The sequence below is a fragment of the Phyllosticta citribraziliensis genome (genome assembly GCF_038025025.1).
Source record: "Phyllosticta citribraziliensis strain CPC 17464 chromosome Unknown J3D65scaffold_9, whole genome shotgun sequence".
Taxonomy (NCBI): Eukaryota; Fungi; Ascomycota; class Dothideomycetes; order Botryosphaeriales; family Phyllostictaceae; genus Phyllosticta; species Phyllosticta citribraziliensis.
This window is the reverse complement of record NW_027117346.1, coordinates 1114584-1128476: the sequence shown is the minus strand read 5'-3', so window position 1 is coordinate 1128476 and position 13893 is coordinate 1114584. Positions and strand designations below refer to the sequence as shown.

The 13893-nt window shown below is 54.9% G+C and overlaps 6 protein-coding genes across 6 annotated transcripts; 2 read left to right on the top strand and 4 right to left on the bottom strand.

Moving 5' to 3' along the window:
- Positions 1 to 1676: 1676 nt before the first annotated feature.
- On the bottom strand, positions 1677 to 3223 carry J3D65DRAFT_556927 (uncharacterized protein; the record flags this gene model as incomplete). The annotated part of the gene is made up of 3 exons (XM_066797287.1): positions 1677 to 1881; positions 1936 to 2938; positions 3019 to 3223. Coding segments are annotated over 3 exons (1413 nt in total), but the record flags the coding sequence as incomplete, so codon positions are not given.
- Positions 3224 to 3274: 51 nt separating this feature from the next.
- J3D65DRAFT_473022 (uncharacterized protein) lies at positions 3275 to 3661 on the bottom strand. Its single transcript, XM_066796513.1, has one exon. It carries the CDS (start codon positions 3529 to 3531, stop codon positions 3319 to 3321), a length of 213 nt encoding a protein of 70 aa, XP_066653149.1. The 5' UTR covers positions 3532 to 3661; the 3' UTR covers positions 3275 to 3318.
- An 833-nt stretch (positions 3662 to 4494) lies between these two features.
- J3D65DRAFT_605128 (uncharacterized protein) lies at positions 4495 to 5177 on the top strand (the record flags this gene model as incomplete). The annotated part of the gene is made up of 2 exons (XM_066798330.1): positions 4495 to 4741; positions 4906 to 5177. 2 exons carry the CDS (start codon positions 4495 to 4497, stop codon positions 5175 to 5177), a joined length of 519 nt encoding a protein of 172 aa, XP_066653148.1.
- A 181-nt stretch (positions 5178 to 5358) lies between these two features.
- Positions 5359 to 7519, bottom strand: J3D65DRAFT_593062 (cytochrome P450). The gene is made up of 2 exons (XM_066797806.1): positions 6318 to 7519; positions 5359 to 6188 (listed from the first exon to the last, which is right to left on the bottom strand). Exons 1-2 carry the CDS (start codon positions 7468 to 7470, stop codon positions 5749 to 5751), a joined length of 1593 nt encoding a protein of 530 aa, XP_066653147.1. The 5' UTR covers positions 7471 to 7519; the 3' UTR covers positions 5359 to 5748.
- Positions 7520 to 9377: 1858 nt separating this feature from the next.
- On the top strand, positions 9378 to 11053 carry J3D65DRAFT_632446 (actin family). The gene is made up of 2 exons (XM_066801023.1): positions 9378 to 9908; positions 9958 to 11053. The coding sequence occupies exons 1-2, from the start codon at positions 9600 to 9602 to the stop codon at positions 10954 to 10956; spliced, it is 1308 nt and encodes a 435-aa protein (XP_066653146.1). The 5' UTR covers positions 9378 to 9599; the 3' UTR covers positions 10957 to 11053.
- Positions 11054 to 11241: 188 nt separating this feature from the next.
- J3D65DRAFT_632443 (concanavalin A-like lectin/glucanase domain-containing protein) lies at positions 11242 to 12592 on the bottom strand. Its single transcript, XM_066801022.1, has 4 exons — positions 12083 to 12592; positions 11898 to 12024; positions 11586 to 11830; positions 11242 to 11518 (listed from the first exon to the last, which is right to left on the bottom strand). The coding sequence occupies exons 1-4, from the start codon at positions 12561 to 12563 to the stop codon at positions 11361 to 11363; spliced, it is 1011 nt and encodes a 336-aa protein (XP_066653145.1). The 5' UTR covers positions 12564 to 12592; the 3' UTR covers positions 11242 to 11360.
- Positions 12593 to 13893: the final 1301 nt, after the last annotated feature.

The window sequence follows — 13893 nt, the reverse complement described above, 5'->3', positions numbered from 1 at the left end:
TCCAGCCCTCGGCAAAAACACACACACACATACATCACGAACGACACACCCCAAAAAAAAAGCACACACAGCGCACCCGCGGACTCGAACACACGCCGCGCGCACTTCCCAATGCGGGTGCCGCCTGCTATCGCTTGGGGAAAAGCTCCACGCTGCGGTTAGCTTATTAAAGGAAATTGGCAAAAAGATTGAGTGAGTGGACAGGAGCACCAAGAATGAATGTGGGCATCCTTGGTGCTCCTATCCACCCGATAATTTGTGTTGCTTCAGCGGTATATATGGTCATCCGGGGAGGAGACTAAGGGGGAGAATTGTTGATATGTGCCTTGCTAGCCGGGACGGACGGACTTGCACGATGACGACGGCTTTGGCTGCATTGACAGACCACGGGCGGCTCCTTACGAGTATCTGTGGCGATGGATGACTGCTCCTTAAGCGTCACCGTGGTAGTGAATGACTTCTCAATTCTTTTTGACGTTCATCACTGTGGTATATTCCATCTCGGCCGTTCAGCCGTGCGTGCGCATGTACGCCCATAGCCAGTACGTTTGGCCACGCCACACACACAGTTCCTCAGTCCGACCGTCACTGACCGTGTCCATCCCGTCTATCCACCTGTGCTATTCCAGGCATGCCCGGGGCCTTCCGTCGTGCGCATTGAAAACATGCCGCAGACAGGCCAAAAGATTGAGCAAAAGAGAGAGAGGAAACATCCAAGCGATGAAAAAAGACTTGGGAGAAAGAAATGACCATCCGACCCAGCCGTCTGGTGAACAGATAGGTATCACGAAGAATCCGCCATGCCGTAGTCTCAGTGCTGCCGCCCGTTCTGTTCGGTCCTGATCTGCCCTGTCCCGTCCAATGTAAATGTCTGTGGACCGGTAGGCGCTCACAGTGAAAATGATGATCATGATGACGATGCTACCGCCACCATGCCGCCCATTGCGCTAAAACGCCGTCAACGCCGTGACCATGCCCCATTCATGTCGTGTCGAGAAAGATGAGAACGAAGGAGACAGAATCTGTGCCCGTCTAGAGGCTAACGTGGAGAGTGAAAGACAACGGCCGGGGGTGCCGTCGAGAGAAACCATGAACGCAAAAGGGGATAAGATCAACTACTCGACTCGTCCACGCCCAAGATCGCAACCGCGTCGCCGCCGAGACTACCTCTGGTGCTCGTCGCTTGCTCGGCGCGATGATGGCGCCGGTGGCGTGCTGACGCGTGGCGGAGTCGCTATACGTGGAGGACTCTCGTTGCGAGATGGGCTGCCATTGCTGCGCGGGAGACTTCCACTGCGCGGGGGAGTCCCATTCCGGAGAGGGCTGCCGTTGCGCGGCGGTGTACTCGTGCCAGTCCTCGAGACCGTATCTGCACGCGGCAGCGAACCAGAGCGCGACCCAGTGCGGCGCTCTTCAACAGCGGCTGGAGCGGCGGCTGGGCCTGCGGATGCGTCGGCAGGCGTTGCGGAGCGCGTCGACCCTGCCCGTCTCCGTCCTAGCAGAGGAATACTCGAGATGATTCTAGTCCGACTGCTACCATCGTCACCGTGGTTGAAAAGACCGCTCAACCGCCGTCGATGCCGCTCCTCTCCGCCAGCGACGCCCTGCTGGGCTTCACGCTCGCTGCGCGAAGGTGGTGCCGTGTCTTCCGAGTCGCCGCCTGTAAAGCCGTGGAGCCGGAGACTACGGGCCGTCGCGAGCCGCTCCTCTAGTGTTTCTGGGCGGATGTGGAAAATGTTTCGGAGCGTGTGTCGACGATGTCGATGGGTCGAGGGAATGTTTGCAGCGGCAGCATCGGTGGGAGACAATGGAGGCGCTAGATCCGAGCCGGGGCGGTCGTTATCCGTAGCGCCCTCGCAAGCAGGATGAAGGTCGATGCGACTGCGAATCAAATCAGCCAGTGCACGAAATTGGGAATTGGATCAGTCAACATACCACAATGGACAAGTGCCGCTGACATTAAGCAGCCAGGGGTCGACGCAGGCAGGGTGGAACCTGTGATCGCACGGGAGGACGCGGATGTCTTCTCCAGGCTCGAATTCGTCGGTACAGATGGTGCAGCCCGTGTAGACGTCGCCGCCCGATTTACCCAGGTTCTCCGCGCTCGCAGCGGGCGTCGCCGCGGCAATGCCATCATCCGCTTCCGCTGTGCTACCATTTGCGCCGGCCGAGCGTTCTTCGGACCCCCTGGTGCCCTGGCTCCGACGACCATTGTCCTCGCTCGTGCGGAGCGCCTCATTGCTGCGTCTTGTTCTTGCCTCGCCCATCTCCACATCCTCACGCTTGTTTTGCTGGTTCCCTTGCTGCTCGCCAAACTTGACGATGGGTATCGTTTCCAGCATGGCCCGCGCCAGTCCGCGCACGCGTGTCTGTCGCTGGCCTTCGCGGTTTCCACCAAGCACGACTCCGGCGCCGTACCGCTCGGGATGACGGTGTGCGCGCAAAGCGCCAGTGATGATTATAATGAGGAATAGCGCCGTGATGACTCCGGTGATGCTGTACAAGATAATCATGGCGACAGCCGTGGACGGTGAGGGGCCGAGCGGATTGCTCGACCCGGAATAGTCGGAGGTTGTGGTATTGTTGCCGCTCATGTTGTCGGTATTGTTTACATCCGAGCGCGGCTGGATGGTAGCAAAGTACTTGAGGTTGTTTGTGGTGTTTTCGAGGTCGGAAAGTACGCTCCTTGCGACACTCGCGTCGGTCATGGAATAAACGTAGGCGGTAGTACTGTCGATGCCGGTAACGTTGCAGTAGGCGGCGGAAGGACTGAAGAAGAGGGCACCGGCGACGCCCTTTTCGATGACTGTGCTTAGCACATCCGAGGCGGCAATGTTGCCCGCGTAGGCAGAGGGTTCACAGTTGATATAGGCAATGTTTGAACTATTAACGTTTTGGGCGGTACTGTCGGTTGCAAGGAATAGCTCCCCGGTCCGTCCTGGTGGCTGTGGGGTAGGCAAAAGCTTAGAAGATGCGAAGGGTTAATAGAGTTTTGCTATCATGTACGTACTTCGAGACCGTTGGCCGCGACGGAGGTCAAGGGTGCGACGGTGGATGCGGGCACCATGCCTTCTCCGTGGCTGACCAGCAGCACAATGCCATCGTCTTCGGCAGAGGCGTCGGTGGTGTTGGAGGGTGTCACGGTCGCGGCGGAAGCCAGCGGTGCGGCCATGAGGCTGACCAGGGCGAGGCGGCAGAGCAGCAGCAGAGTTGGCGCGGCCATGGTTGATTAGAGTGCGAGGACGAGGACGAGGACGAGGACGGAGCGGGCGTCATGGAATTTCAGTCACGGCACGACCGAACAAAGAGGAAGAAATATCAGGTCAGCATGGCGAGGCGGGATTGGCGAGCCTTGCCTTGGGCGGAGAGGGCCGTGGATAAGCAGACGAACAAGTTTTCAACTGACGGGCGACATGGCGGCGGACTGGGACGAAGGACGGCAGAGATGGGGGGAGGGTGAGAGCAGAGCAGAGCAGAGCAGAGCAGAGCAGAGACAAGACTGAGGGAGCTCCGCTTCGCTTGGCGTCGCATCACGTCGACTCTTCTGGCGCGCGTCGTCCCACTACTCCAGCACTTCGTACGAGACTGCGACGCTATTGGCCTCGAGACTCAATTGCAAAACCACTCCGCCTCTGTCGATTGCATGCCAATGCCATGCGCCTCTCTCAGCACTCCCGTGGTGAAGTCACCACCTCTGACCTCTGACACCATGGCTGCTGTCACCGCCTTCCGTTCCCTCTGTCCCGATCGTCTGCTTACCTCTCCGGATCCCCCGCTTCCCACCATGCACCATGCACACCCGACCCGACGACGGCACCAGTCGACAACACCATCTTCCTGCGCCGTCAGTCGTCCAGTCCGCAAGTCGAGCGCCTCTAACAGGAACCACGACACCAGATCCATCGCGGGCCCCCGGCCATCGCCATCGCCCGCCCTATCAACAACTGGCTCCACTTAAACATCAAAGAAATTCCCCGCGGCTGATAGAGCCAACTGATCCATGCGCTCCGTCAAAAATCCCCCCAAGTCGCGTCTCGACTTTTAACCTTACCACGTGCTTTATGCCGCAAACGCCAGTGCTGATGCCTCTCCCCAGGGCTGATTTCCGCATGTGGACTATAACCTGCCCTGTCCCTGTTCAGGGACTACTCTTCTTCATGACCGTCCCTGAAAAGGACCGCTTTTGCCACGAATATTCGACGTTAGCGCCGGGACGCCTCCAGCAGCACCCTTGGACTGCGAAACTCCACGGTCTGGATCAGCCTGCTCCATGCTCCTTCTGCGATGGGTGGAAAAAATCAATTGAATGCTCAGAGTTATTGGTTCATTGGGGGCGCGGCTCTAGCTCGTCCAGTACTCCATCTGCTCAGCTGTGAATTCCTCCCTGCGTTCCATTGTTGACCAGCTCTGCGAGAGCTCTTAACTGTCTCGTCGCCATGCATTCGAAATGTCCCATCCAGACTCGATCCACCTCAATCACAGATCTCCTCTACAATGAAGTACACGCTCTCCCTCCTTTCGGTCACGCTACTGGCTGCGACGGCCATGGCCCAGGACCTGAAAATCCTCGAAGACTCATGCGCGTCCGGAGCGTTCGAAGCCGCTAGCTCGTCGTCAGACCGGCCATGTCAAACCACGGACTTCCTCTGCGTCTGCACGACCGGCAAGGACTGGTACGACAACTACATCACCGAGTACCTCTCCAACCACCCGGGTACCTGCTCCGAGACTCAGATTGCGCGTAAGCACCCGCCATTCCCCTACAGCCCCATAGTTTTGTCTTTTCACCATGGTCACCCCGGGCTCTTTACTTTTGCCGTCTAGGCCCCTAGAATCGTCTAGTCCCGTTCCCGTTCCCTCACCAGCTGAACCCTATCCCAAACACTAAACTAACCTTCTTGCCAGAAATCCCCGAGCAAGCCTCAGAGTTTTGCAACACGGTGCCTGGCTTCAACGAGTCGTCTTCGGGCGGTTCCGTCGGCGCTGCCACTGCCAGCACCACCGCAACCGGCACGCTCAAGAACGACGCTGCCGCCGCTAATTCGACGTCGACCCACTCGTCTTCGCGCTCCGGCACGTCGACGGCGACGCCATCGAATGCCGCTGCAGCGGTGGATGCAGGTTCAGCGTTCATGGGAATCGCAGGCGTTGTGGGGCTGGCGGCTGCAGTGTTGTAGACGACGGTGGGAAAATGCACTCGACTAAGAGCAAATGACTCGACGGGTAATCGGAGGAAAGCAAAGGAATGGCAGTGGATGGATGACTGGTTGCTTCAGAACAATCAGGCGAGAAGGCCATGGCCTATTTCGTTGATTGGTTTCGCCTTTGGCAACGTCAAACATGCACGAGTTGCAATCATCCTGTAGACTGAATCTCAACTACATTTTACAGAAACTACCAAGTTTGAGACGCATGCTCATACCATCCATACAGGACGATTCCTTGCCAATCACAAACCGTCGCTTTCCTCCTCTTGCCTCGATTTGCCAGACCCGCGCCGTCTGCTTCAAGCCGTTTGTTTTCCATGCCTGTCGAGAAAGCCTGATCGGCGCAACAAACGCTCAACCAAACGCAGCAGCAGAAGCTTTGCCTCATCGAACGAAAAATGCCTCACTCGCTAACCTTTGTCCTTGCCTGCCTCACTCCCTCCCTCCACCACATAGCTAAATCCGCCTGCGTCAGCGCTCAATCCAAAGACTTTCCTTGTCCACGGACTGCCCGTCTGCGCCACCCATCAAGGCATCCACTCTACGCCCTCGGCTCGCCGACGCCCAACCCCCTAAGCTTTACCCAGCACCCACCTTTGCCACAAAGCGTCAACGTCACCAACTCATGCCACTCCTCCCCCCGACAGCCCTCTAGCGCCTCAAACTCCTGCACCATCCTCACCGTCGCGTAGCCGGCCTCGGTCAGCGCGTATTGCTGGCCGACGCAGATGCGCGGACCGCCGTTGAAAGGTAGATATTCCCAGCCGACCTTGAGGCCCTCCCAACGTTCGGGGCGGAACACGTCGGCATCCGCGCCCCACACGTCGCGGCGGCGGTGCAGGGTGAAGGGGCAGTAGACGACGGCGGTGCCGCGCTTGACGAAGATGGGAGATGTGCCACTGGGCCCGCCGCCGACGGGCAGCATTGTGTCGGCGGTGGCAAGGCGCGTGTTGATTGGGACGACGGGATGGATGCGAAGGGCTGTGGAGGGGTTAGTTTGTTTTCTCAATCTTGAGTTGTGTGTTCGAAAGGGGTGGTTGGTGCTTTAGTGAGAGCTCTATGAACAGGGAAAGGGGTAGATAGGGAGGGGTTGGTCAGGGGGTAACGTACATTCGTTCAAACACCACTTGAGGTATCGGAAACCACGCAGCTCTTCGTATGTCGGCGTTCTGCCATCCAGCACGGCAATCTCCTGCTTCAGCTTGGCCCAGACGTCGGGGCGGCGCGCGAGCACAAAGAACAGGTTTCCCAACAGCGATGCAGTCGTGTCACGTCCGGCAAGCAGCACGTTGAGCAACTCGTCGCGGATGCGCCGCTTATCCGTCGTCTGCTTGGCCAGCTCGTGCAAGAAGACGTACTTGTCTTCCTTGGGGCTGTCCGCGGCGCCAAAGGCATGCTGTTTCTCGTCCAGGGATTGGCGGTAGCGAACGGCTTCGTCGACAAACTGGTCCACGTAGCTATGCACAACGTCGACAGCCAGTTCGCCGTCGCCAACCTTCGCTTTGCATTTCAAGAGTGCAGCCAACGGGCCCATCTGAACGAAACTCAGACACTCCTCTTGCGCCGCCGCGAACGCCGCCGCAAACTTGGCACCCTGTCGCGTCATGGCCGGATCATTGCTGTACAGCTTCTCCTTGAGCGTATCGGCGCTCTTGCCAAAGAGGAAAGCCGTGGCAGAGTCGATTGTCAGCCGGAAGAAGAGCTCTTGCAGGTCAACTTCGGTATGCCCGTCGCGCGGCAACACCGCTAGGAGGTCCTGCACGTGGCTCTCCAGCATCGCCAGGTCTGCAACCTGATCTCGTGCAAAGTTAGGCCGAATCATGGCGCGCGATGCCGCCCAGTGCGCTCCGTCCGTCGTGAAGATTCCTTTTCCCAAAAAGTGGCCCATTGCCGGCTGTCGGAACGGGCCCAGTGCGAAGTCCTTGAAGCGTGTCGCCAGCACTGCTTGCAGATTTGCAGGCTCATTGGTCATGATGAGTGGCGTACCTAGACGGAGTGTTGAGTACGTTTGGCCATATTGTTTGAAGCGATTCGAGATGTGTCCGAGTAGGTTGTGATTGCGAGACTCGCGGGCCAGTGTAATTATGTTGTCGATTCCGAGGACAGGGTCCAAGAGTTTGGCCGCAGTTGGAGGCTCGCAACCATTCTCGCGGATGACCTTTCGCCGATGGAGATATAGCACTGATTGGTTATAGACAAGGAAAAGGGCGCCACTAATGACGGCGAATAAGAGGAAAGGGAAAATATTTTGCAAGAGAGCCATGAATGACTTGGATTAGAGGCAGCTTCAAACGAGGGTCTGAGAGCCCTTGAGGAGGGAGACGCTGGGGAGCTAGTGGATCTGAGATGCGGCTGTTGATATAGGCTTCGTCCACATGGCTACCAGCCATTTGAAAGTGTTTCTGACCAAGGAAAAAATAAGACGGTTGCGAAGATCCCGCTGTCTGCGGATGCCGTCAGAATGTGACTAGGGGTCCACTCCGTCGACCTCGCTGTAGTCTCTAATGCCGGTCTTGTGAGATTCGGGTAAGCTTCTGAAGGATCTCGATTCGTTCAGCATCTTGAAAAAAAGACGATCAGCTTTCGGGCGCTGCGAACATGCAGTATCAAGGGCTTTGTCGTCTCTAGGTCAGCTAGCCTCATGATCAGCGCCCACGCTTATAGCTTCGCCAGAATGCCGGACTGGTAATTCAGAGGACCGACAGTGCAAGTCTTGGATGGCCAAGCTGCGTACCGCGATTTCCTGGTGCCAATGTGCCATTTTCACGTAAACCGCATTAGCGGCAAGCGACGGCGCCACCCGGTGCCACTGCGCCAGAAGTTGTCGCGATCCTCCTACCTTTCCTCTTCTTGGACAGCCTAGCTCTCCTTCAGGCATAGCCTATGCGGAGCAAAAATCGAAGTCAGAGATACGCGGCTTTTGACTGGACGACTCCCGCTCGACAGGCCTGCCTCTAAGGATGTTTGACATTTCGACATCTTCCAACATTGCGTCACAGTGTATTTGCGCAGAACTGGAGTCGTCAGCGGTCCCTGCATCACGAAAATGTCAAGAGCGCCTGAATTGCCGGACGTGAGCGTGGACCGTCTGACATGAGTCCCGATATTGAAAGTCCACGTTGAAATCCGGCCAAGTTGTAGGATTACGTGACATCCACCACCTGCCACCGTGTCTCGAGATGCCAAAGCCGTTGGTCAGTGCCGGAAAAACGGCTGCTCGGTGCACACGCGTCGCGGCGTTTGAGTGTATGCAGGGTGTTGCTGCGTGACGTCCAATTCGAGGATTCAAGGCAAAAAGTTGTGGCGGGCTTGCAAATGAAGCACTCAGGGACTGCCAAGGCTGCAGAAGTACATGCAGGCTTAATTGGCGTGTCTGATCCATCCTAGCTGCATCCACTCGTCAGCCGACTGACGAAAATTTGGCATGGAGGTAGTTCACGCCTTGTAGAGACGGCGTCTTCGGTGACGACCAGCCTTCAACATTGAACCGGAGCGGCGGGGGTCAGCCCGTCTGATCCGCCATTTTGCAGGTCCGGTTATGACTGAATCAAGCTGAGACGTTTGCATTCGCTTACCCGGTCTTGTTGTACCTTGCAGAGAACTTCGCTCCCTGGACGTGTGAATGCCAACTCTTCATCTGTGTGAGTTACCTGCAAGTACAGTAAGAAAAGCGGCTGATCCCTTGACAGTGGCTTTTGACGCTTCAAACAGCGTGGGTGACAACTCCTTGCCGACGTGTAAGCAGTAAGAAGTCCGCCAAGTTCCTGCCAACATTGTGCATCTTACAAGCGCCAGTAACCAGTGAATCCAGAACGGACCGTAGAGTGGCACCGGATCTCTAGGCTATGATCTGAGATTGTAGATATTTTCAGATACATAAGCGTCTTTTCATTGTTGAGCGTTGTGCTGGTTAAAAATTGGCTTGCTAGATCAAACTCTTTTTGGTCCACCGGAGTCGGTCAATCTGAAGAGCAGGCACGGCTTGGTATGGACACTTGGTGAGATTGGCTTCTGGTCCTGCATTGTGTTGCTTCGTACCCTTCGGACAATCCTCGAGACCTTGTCAGAGCGTTCAACAAATCGGTGTGAGCCTCCATCAGGCGCGCTCGGGATTCGGGCATCAGTTTGGAGTTTTCCGATAATGTTGTAAGACGCGGAGTCAAAATCCCGTCAGCTGGGTCGTACAGCTTTCGAAGCAACCAGCAGAGCGCGAAAAGCTGCGAAAAGGTGGAGGGTCGAGACCAGTTCATGGAAGACGGGGTGGAGTGGTTGTTGACCACGGGCAGGGCAAGATCCGAGCCTTCCCCGCCATCAATTTTCCCAGCCTACGTCACCACGGACGCGTCGCACCGCCGAGTTTGATCTTCACATCTTCCTTCCAGGCAGCACACGATGCCCCGTGGCTCCAGACCATCCAAACCATCCTTCCCGTCGCAGACATTGGTCATTGACAACGGCGCCTACAACATTAAGGCCGGATTTGCAACAGAACACGCCGACCCCTCCCAATGCCGCATTACGCCCAATTGCATCGCACGCGCGCGAGACCGACGCGTCTGGATCGGCTCTCAACTAGATGGATGCAAAGACTTTGGAGAGATGGCCTTTCGTAGGCCTGTGGAGAAGGGATATGTCGTGAACTGGGAAGGTGAAAAGGCAGTATGGGAACATGAATTCTTTGGAGACGACGCGAAGCTCAAGGTAGAGCTGAGCCCAGTACACACAAGTCAGGAAGAGGCTGACCGTAAAGTGCGATCCGTCCGACACAAATCTCATTCTCACTGAGGCGCCGAATTCGCCGGCTGCCCTGCAAGCAAACTGCGACCAGATGATCTTTGAAGAGTACGAATTCGCGTCGTACCTACGTATCCTGGGACCCTCCCTCAACACCTACAACGACATACCCTCATTATTCTCGGATTCCGTCTCCCCGTCACAATTTCCACCTACCGAATACCTCCTACTCGTCGACTCTGGCTACAGCCATACAACCATCACACCGCTCCACAAAGGCCGTCCGTTTCACTCGGCCATTCGCCGTCTCTCGGTCGGTGGGAAGTTCTTGACAAACTACATGAAGGAACTCATCTCTCTGCGTCATTTGAACTTCATGGACGAAACACATCTCGTCAACGAGATCAAGGAGGACGTTTGCTTCGTTTCGTCGCAGTTTGCCGTCGACCTCGAACGCACCTGGACGCGCGCAAATAAACCCGTCGACACATCCGTCGTTGTCGACTACATCCTCCCCGACTACACCGACAGACAACGTGGATATGCGCGCCCTCATGATCCCTCGGCAGCAGCAAAAGCAAAACGACTGGGAATGTCGGGCGGGCCAAAGGAAGACATTCTGCCACTGGGAAATGAGCGCTTTGCGGTCCCAGAGCTGCTGTTCAATCCGCTGGATGTTGGGCTCCAGGAACCTGGCATCCCAGAGGCAATACTTCAGTGCCTCCAGCAACTGCCAGAAGGGCTTTGGCCAGCTATGTTAGCCAACGTCGTAGTTGTCGGTGGAAACTCCCTGATACCTGGCTTTATGGAGAAGTTGGAGGCAGAGTTGAGGAGCATTATGCCTGGAGAGTGGCCTTTGAGAATCAGACGGCCAGACGATCCCATCACGTATACATGGCTTGGCGGTGTGAAGCTAGCGCAGAACACAGACCTGTTGAAGAGCTTGGCCGTGACCAGGGAAGACTACATGGAGAATGGAAGCAACTGGCTGGCAAGAAAATTTTCCTCTGGATAAGCTGTCGGCGGAAGTCGTTCGTCTTAGTCTAAAAGATACCCCACAAGTCAATTTCCAAGCAAGAAAATGGACTTTATTTTTCATTCTTCGCCGCCCATACTAAACATCTTGCATGGCCGAGCACGTTATTTGCTACACTTGAAGTTGCTGCAAGGGGACATGAACTGTGGAAGACTTTGTTCCAGACAGATGCTGCACTGCACTTCGGAGTTGCCGCATACGAGCCAGGGTGGCACGCACAAGCCAAAAAAAAGTGAACGGAGGACATTCAAGATTCTGATTCATCGGCTCAATTGGGACCGTTCAAATCACCTCATCATCAAGGGATTTGGAAGCATTGAAGCTCTGTGGCGGATGGAAAAAGGGAGCTTTCGAGGGGTACTGCATGCCACGACTTCTGCTATCTAGCCTTGCTCCTTGGTTTGAAGGTAATCTTCCCACTTGTACTTGAACGGCGGCGATCCCGGCGTCCCAAAGTTTGCAGTGATCTTGACGCCAACATTGACCATCTGAATGATGGGAAAGAGCTTCCCTCTCATACAACTGCGTTCGAAAGTGGCATCTGTTTGATTAGCATGTTGAAAACTTTTGCATTAGAATGGATCTTTTGGAAGTCCAGAATTGCTTACCCAAGCGCTCCCCGTTCCTCGTGAACCAGCTTTTCTTGGCAGCACAGTCGATCCCAGCCCCTAAAACATCACCGCAGGTAAAATAGGTGCTGAGCGCCTCTAAACGCTGATAACCGTGGCGAAATGCGCAAGCTTTGTCACTGTAAGACGGATACTCCCAGGATGGGACACGTTCGCCGTCTCGCCTTGATTCGAGAGATCTTCGCAGTATCGATGTTTGCGAACAGTACCCGATGTCAATTTCTCTGCCTCGCAACATGATTAGCATCTCTGTTTTGACCTGGCACGTCAATCTGAGGAAGTGCTGCTTACCTTTTATGATATTTTTGTCCAAAGAGCTCGTCGATTTTGATTTCAAAATAGAACCGCTGTCCTGGGGGTATGGGATGGTTTCCTCTGACCACTGGATCGGCCTTGGGTCCGTTTTCGCCTTTGCCATCTGTCAATCTTAGTGATGTATGCTCGAGGATAGCCTTGGAGTATTTCATTGGACTTACCTAGGGCCCCAGAAATAGTCACACCATTATTAGCCACAGACAAAAGACCTCTTGCACTGTCTCTGTTCCAAGAACTGGGGAACTGAGGACTCCGGAGGCAATTCGCTTGGTTTGACTTTTGTAAACATTTTGTGTCTGAGTTCTTGAACAGCATTTCGTAGATACGTTCTCTTTCTCTTTGTTTTGCAAGCACCAGCGGAGGCCAGCCGTGTCTGTCGAGGTGATTGGTGAGGTGTGCAAAACGTTTGCAGACCTCGGGAAGATCATGCTCAATGGCGGTGTTCAGGACTTCGATGTCGTTTTCGCCGGGAGGAGTCTTGTTCAAGAACACATGGAGCGCATCGGCCGTACCAGTATCTTTTCGTGCCCAAGTAGCATATGACACAAGAGCGACCTGAAGAGGTATCAAGCCACTAGAGTTTCTGTGAGAGATGTCCGCATTTTTCTCCAGCAGCAATTCCACCATGCTCTTGTTGAGCATGCACGCGGCTGCATGTAGTGCTGTCTCCGCTTGGGAACGCCCCGTCACGTTCACTATCTCGGGTGCTTCCTTAAGAACAAGATTGGCAAGTTCGAGGTTATTCCAAAAAACAGCTTTGATGAGCAGGGTTTGGTTGTCCCATCGTTTAACTTGCAGGCTGGCTCCCTCGTCTAGCAGCAATCGAGTTATGTTCATGAGATCTTTCGCGTCTCGGCCAAGCTTTAAAATTGGCGTTTCACCCCACTTGTTTTTGGCATTGATGTCGACTTCCCCATTCCGGAGGATCTCTTTGCAAATGTCCAAGTCTCCTGATTCGAGAACCGCGTGGAGGGAAGTGTCACCACTCGAATCCTGTATATCTGCGCGTGCGCCCTTACGGAAAAGGAGCCTGACGTGCTCAACAGTTATGGAGTCTTTTCTCAAATACTGACGTTCGCTGAGCATCAAATGAAAAGGGGTCCTGTGCTCATCGCCGCCTTGAACGTTGACATGAGATTGGTCTTCATCGAGAATGAATCTTAGAATCTCAATGTTTCCCAAGCGGCAAGCCCAGTGTAAAGGTGAAAGCCCTAGACTGTCCTTCTGACTGAGAACATCATTCTGCTCGTAATCGAGGGCAAACCCGAAGTGTCGTTTGAAATAACCCAGACTCCCGATCTTTGCCGCAATAGACAGTGGCTGTTCTGGAAAGGGGAGGTAGCCGAGGTTCTGTCGCTGAGCTCGCCAATGTTCAAAGTAGATTCTGTTGCTCTTTTCGTAGACAAATTTGTCGATATCTTCATAAAGGCGTTTCCATTCGTCTCTTTCTCGGTCTTCCCCACTTGCTTCACTTTCGGCGCCGTGAATAAGGAGCCACCAGTATTCAAGCTCGTACCTTCGCGACAGGTTCTTATCGTTCGAATTGAGATACTTTTCTAGGAATCTGGGGTGTGTAAGGGTTTTCATGACACCACGGGCCATAATGAATCGTCCACGTGGGGGGGAAACGTCCCAAGTAGGTGCTTCACCCGCCTGCCCCTGGCCACATTTCCCGCACACCGAAGGATCTTGGACAGGCGTTCGGATCCAGTCGAGAATGGACTTATGCTGCGCTTCGATGACAATTCTATCGTCGTTGTACTTGACGAAGTCCCGGACTTCAGGGTATAAAATCTCCCAGAAATGTCGCGCAGTTTTCCTCTTGTCTTCTTCTGTATCTTCTAGATCCGGTCCTGTGAGAATTTCGTCTTCTTCATGTCGATAGCGCTCGATGATCTCATCGATGACTGGAATGAGTTTGACAGAAGATCCTTCTGCATATGCTAGCCAGCGAAGCATTATTTTGAGGCTT

Coding starts and splice junctions, on each gene's coding strand:
- J3D65DRAFT_632443 (XM_066801022.1), bottom strand. CDS start 12,563: ATGCTCAACAAGAGCATGGTGGAATTGCTGCTGGAGAAAAATGCGGAC. Junction 12,025..12,082: donor GACTATTTCTGGGGCCCTAG/GTAAGTCCAATG, acceptor TAAGATTGACAG/ATGGCAAAGGCGAAAACGGA. Junction 11,831..11,897: donor GGACAAAAATATCATAAAAG/GTAAGCAGCACT, acceptor GTTGCGAGGCAG/AGAAATTGACATCGGGTACT.
- J3D65DRAFT_473022 (XM_066796513.1), bottom strand. CDS start 3,531: ATGCGACGCCAAGCGAAGCGGAGCTCCCTCAGTCTTGTCTCTGCTCTG.
- J3D65DRAFT_632446 (XM_066801023.1), top strand. CDS start 9,600: ATGCCCCGTGGCTCCAGACCATCCAAACCATCCTTCCCGTCGCAGACA. Junction 9,909..9,957: donor GAGACGACGCGAAGCTCAAG/GTAGAGCTGAGC, acceptor CTGACCGTAAAG/TGCGATCCGTCCGACACAAA.
- J3D65DRAFT_593062 (XM_066797806.1), bottom strand. CDS start 7,470: ATGGCTCTCTTGCAAAATATTTTCCCTTTCCTCTTATTCGCCGTCATT. Junction 6,189..6,317: donor CAAGTGGTGTTTGAACGAAT/GTACGTTACCCC, acceptor ACCCCTCCACAG/CCCTTCGCATCCATCCCGTC.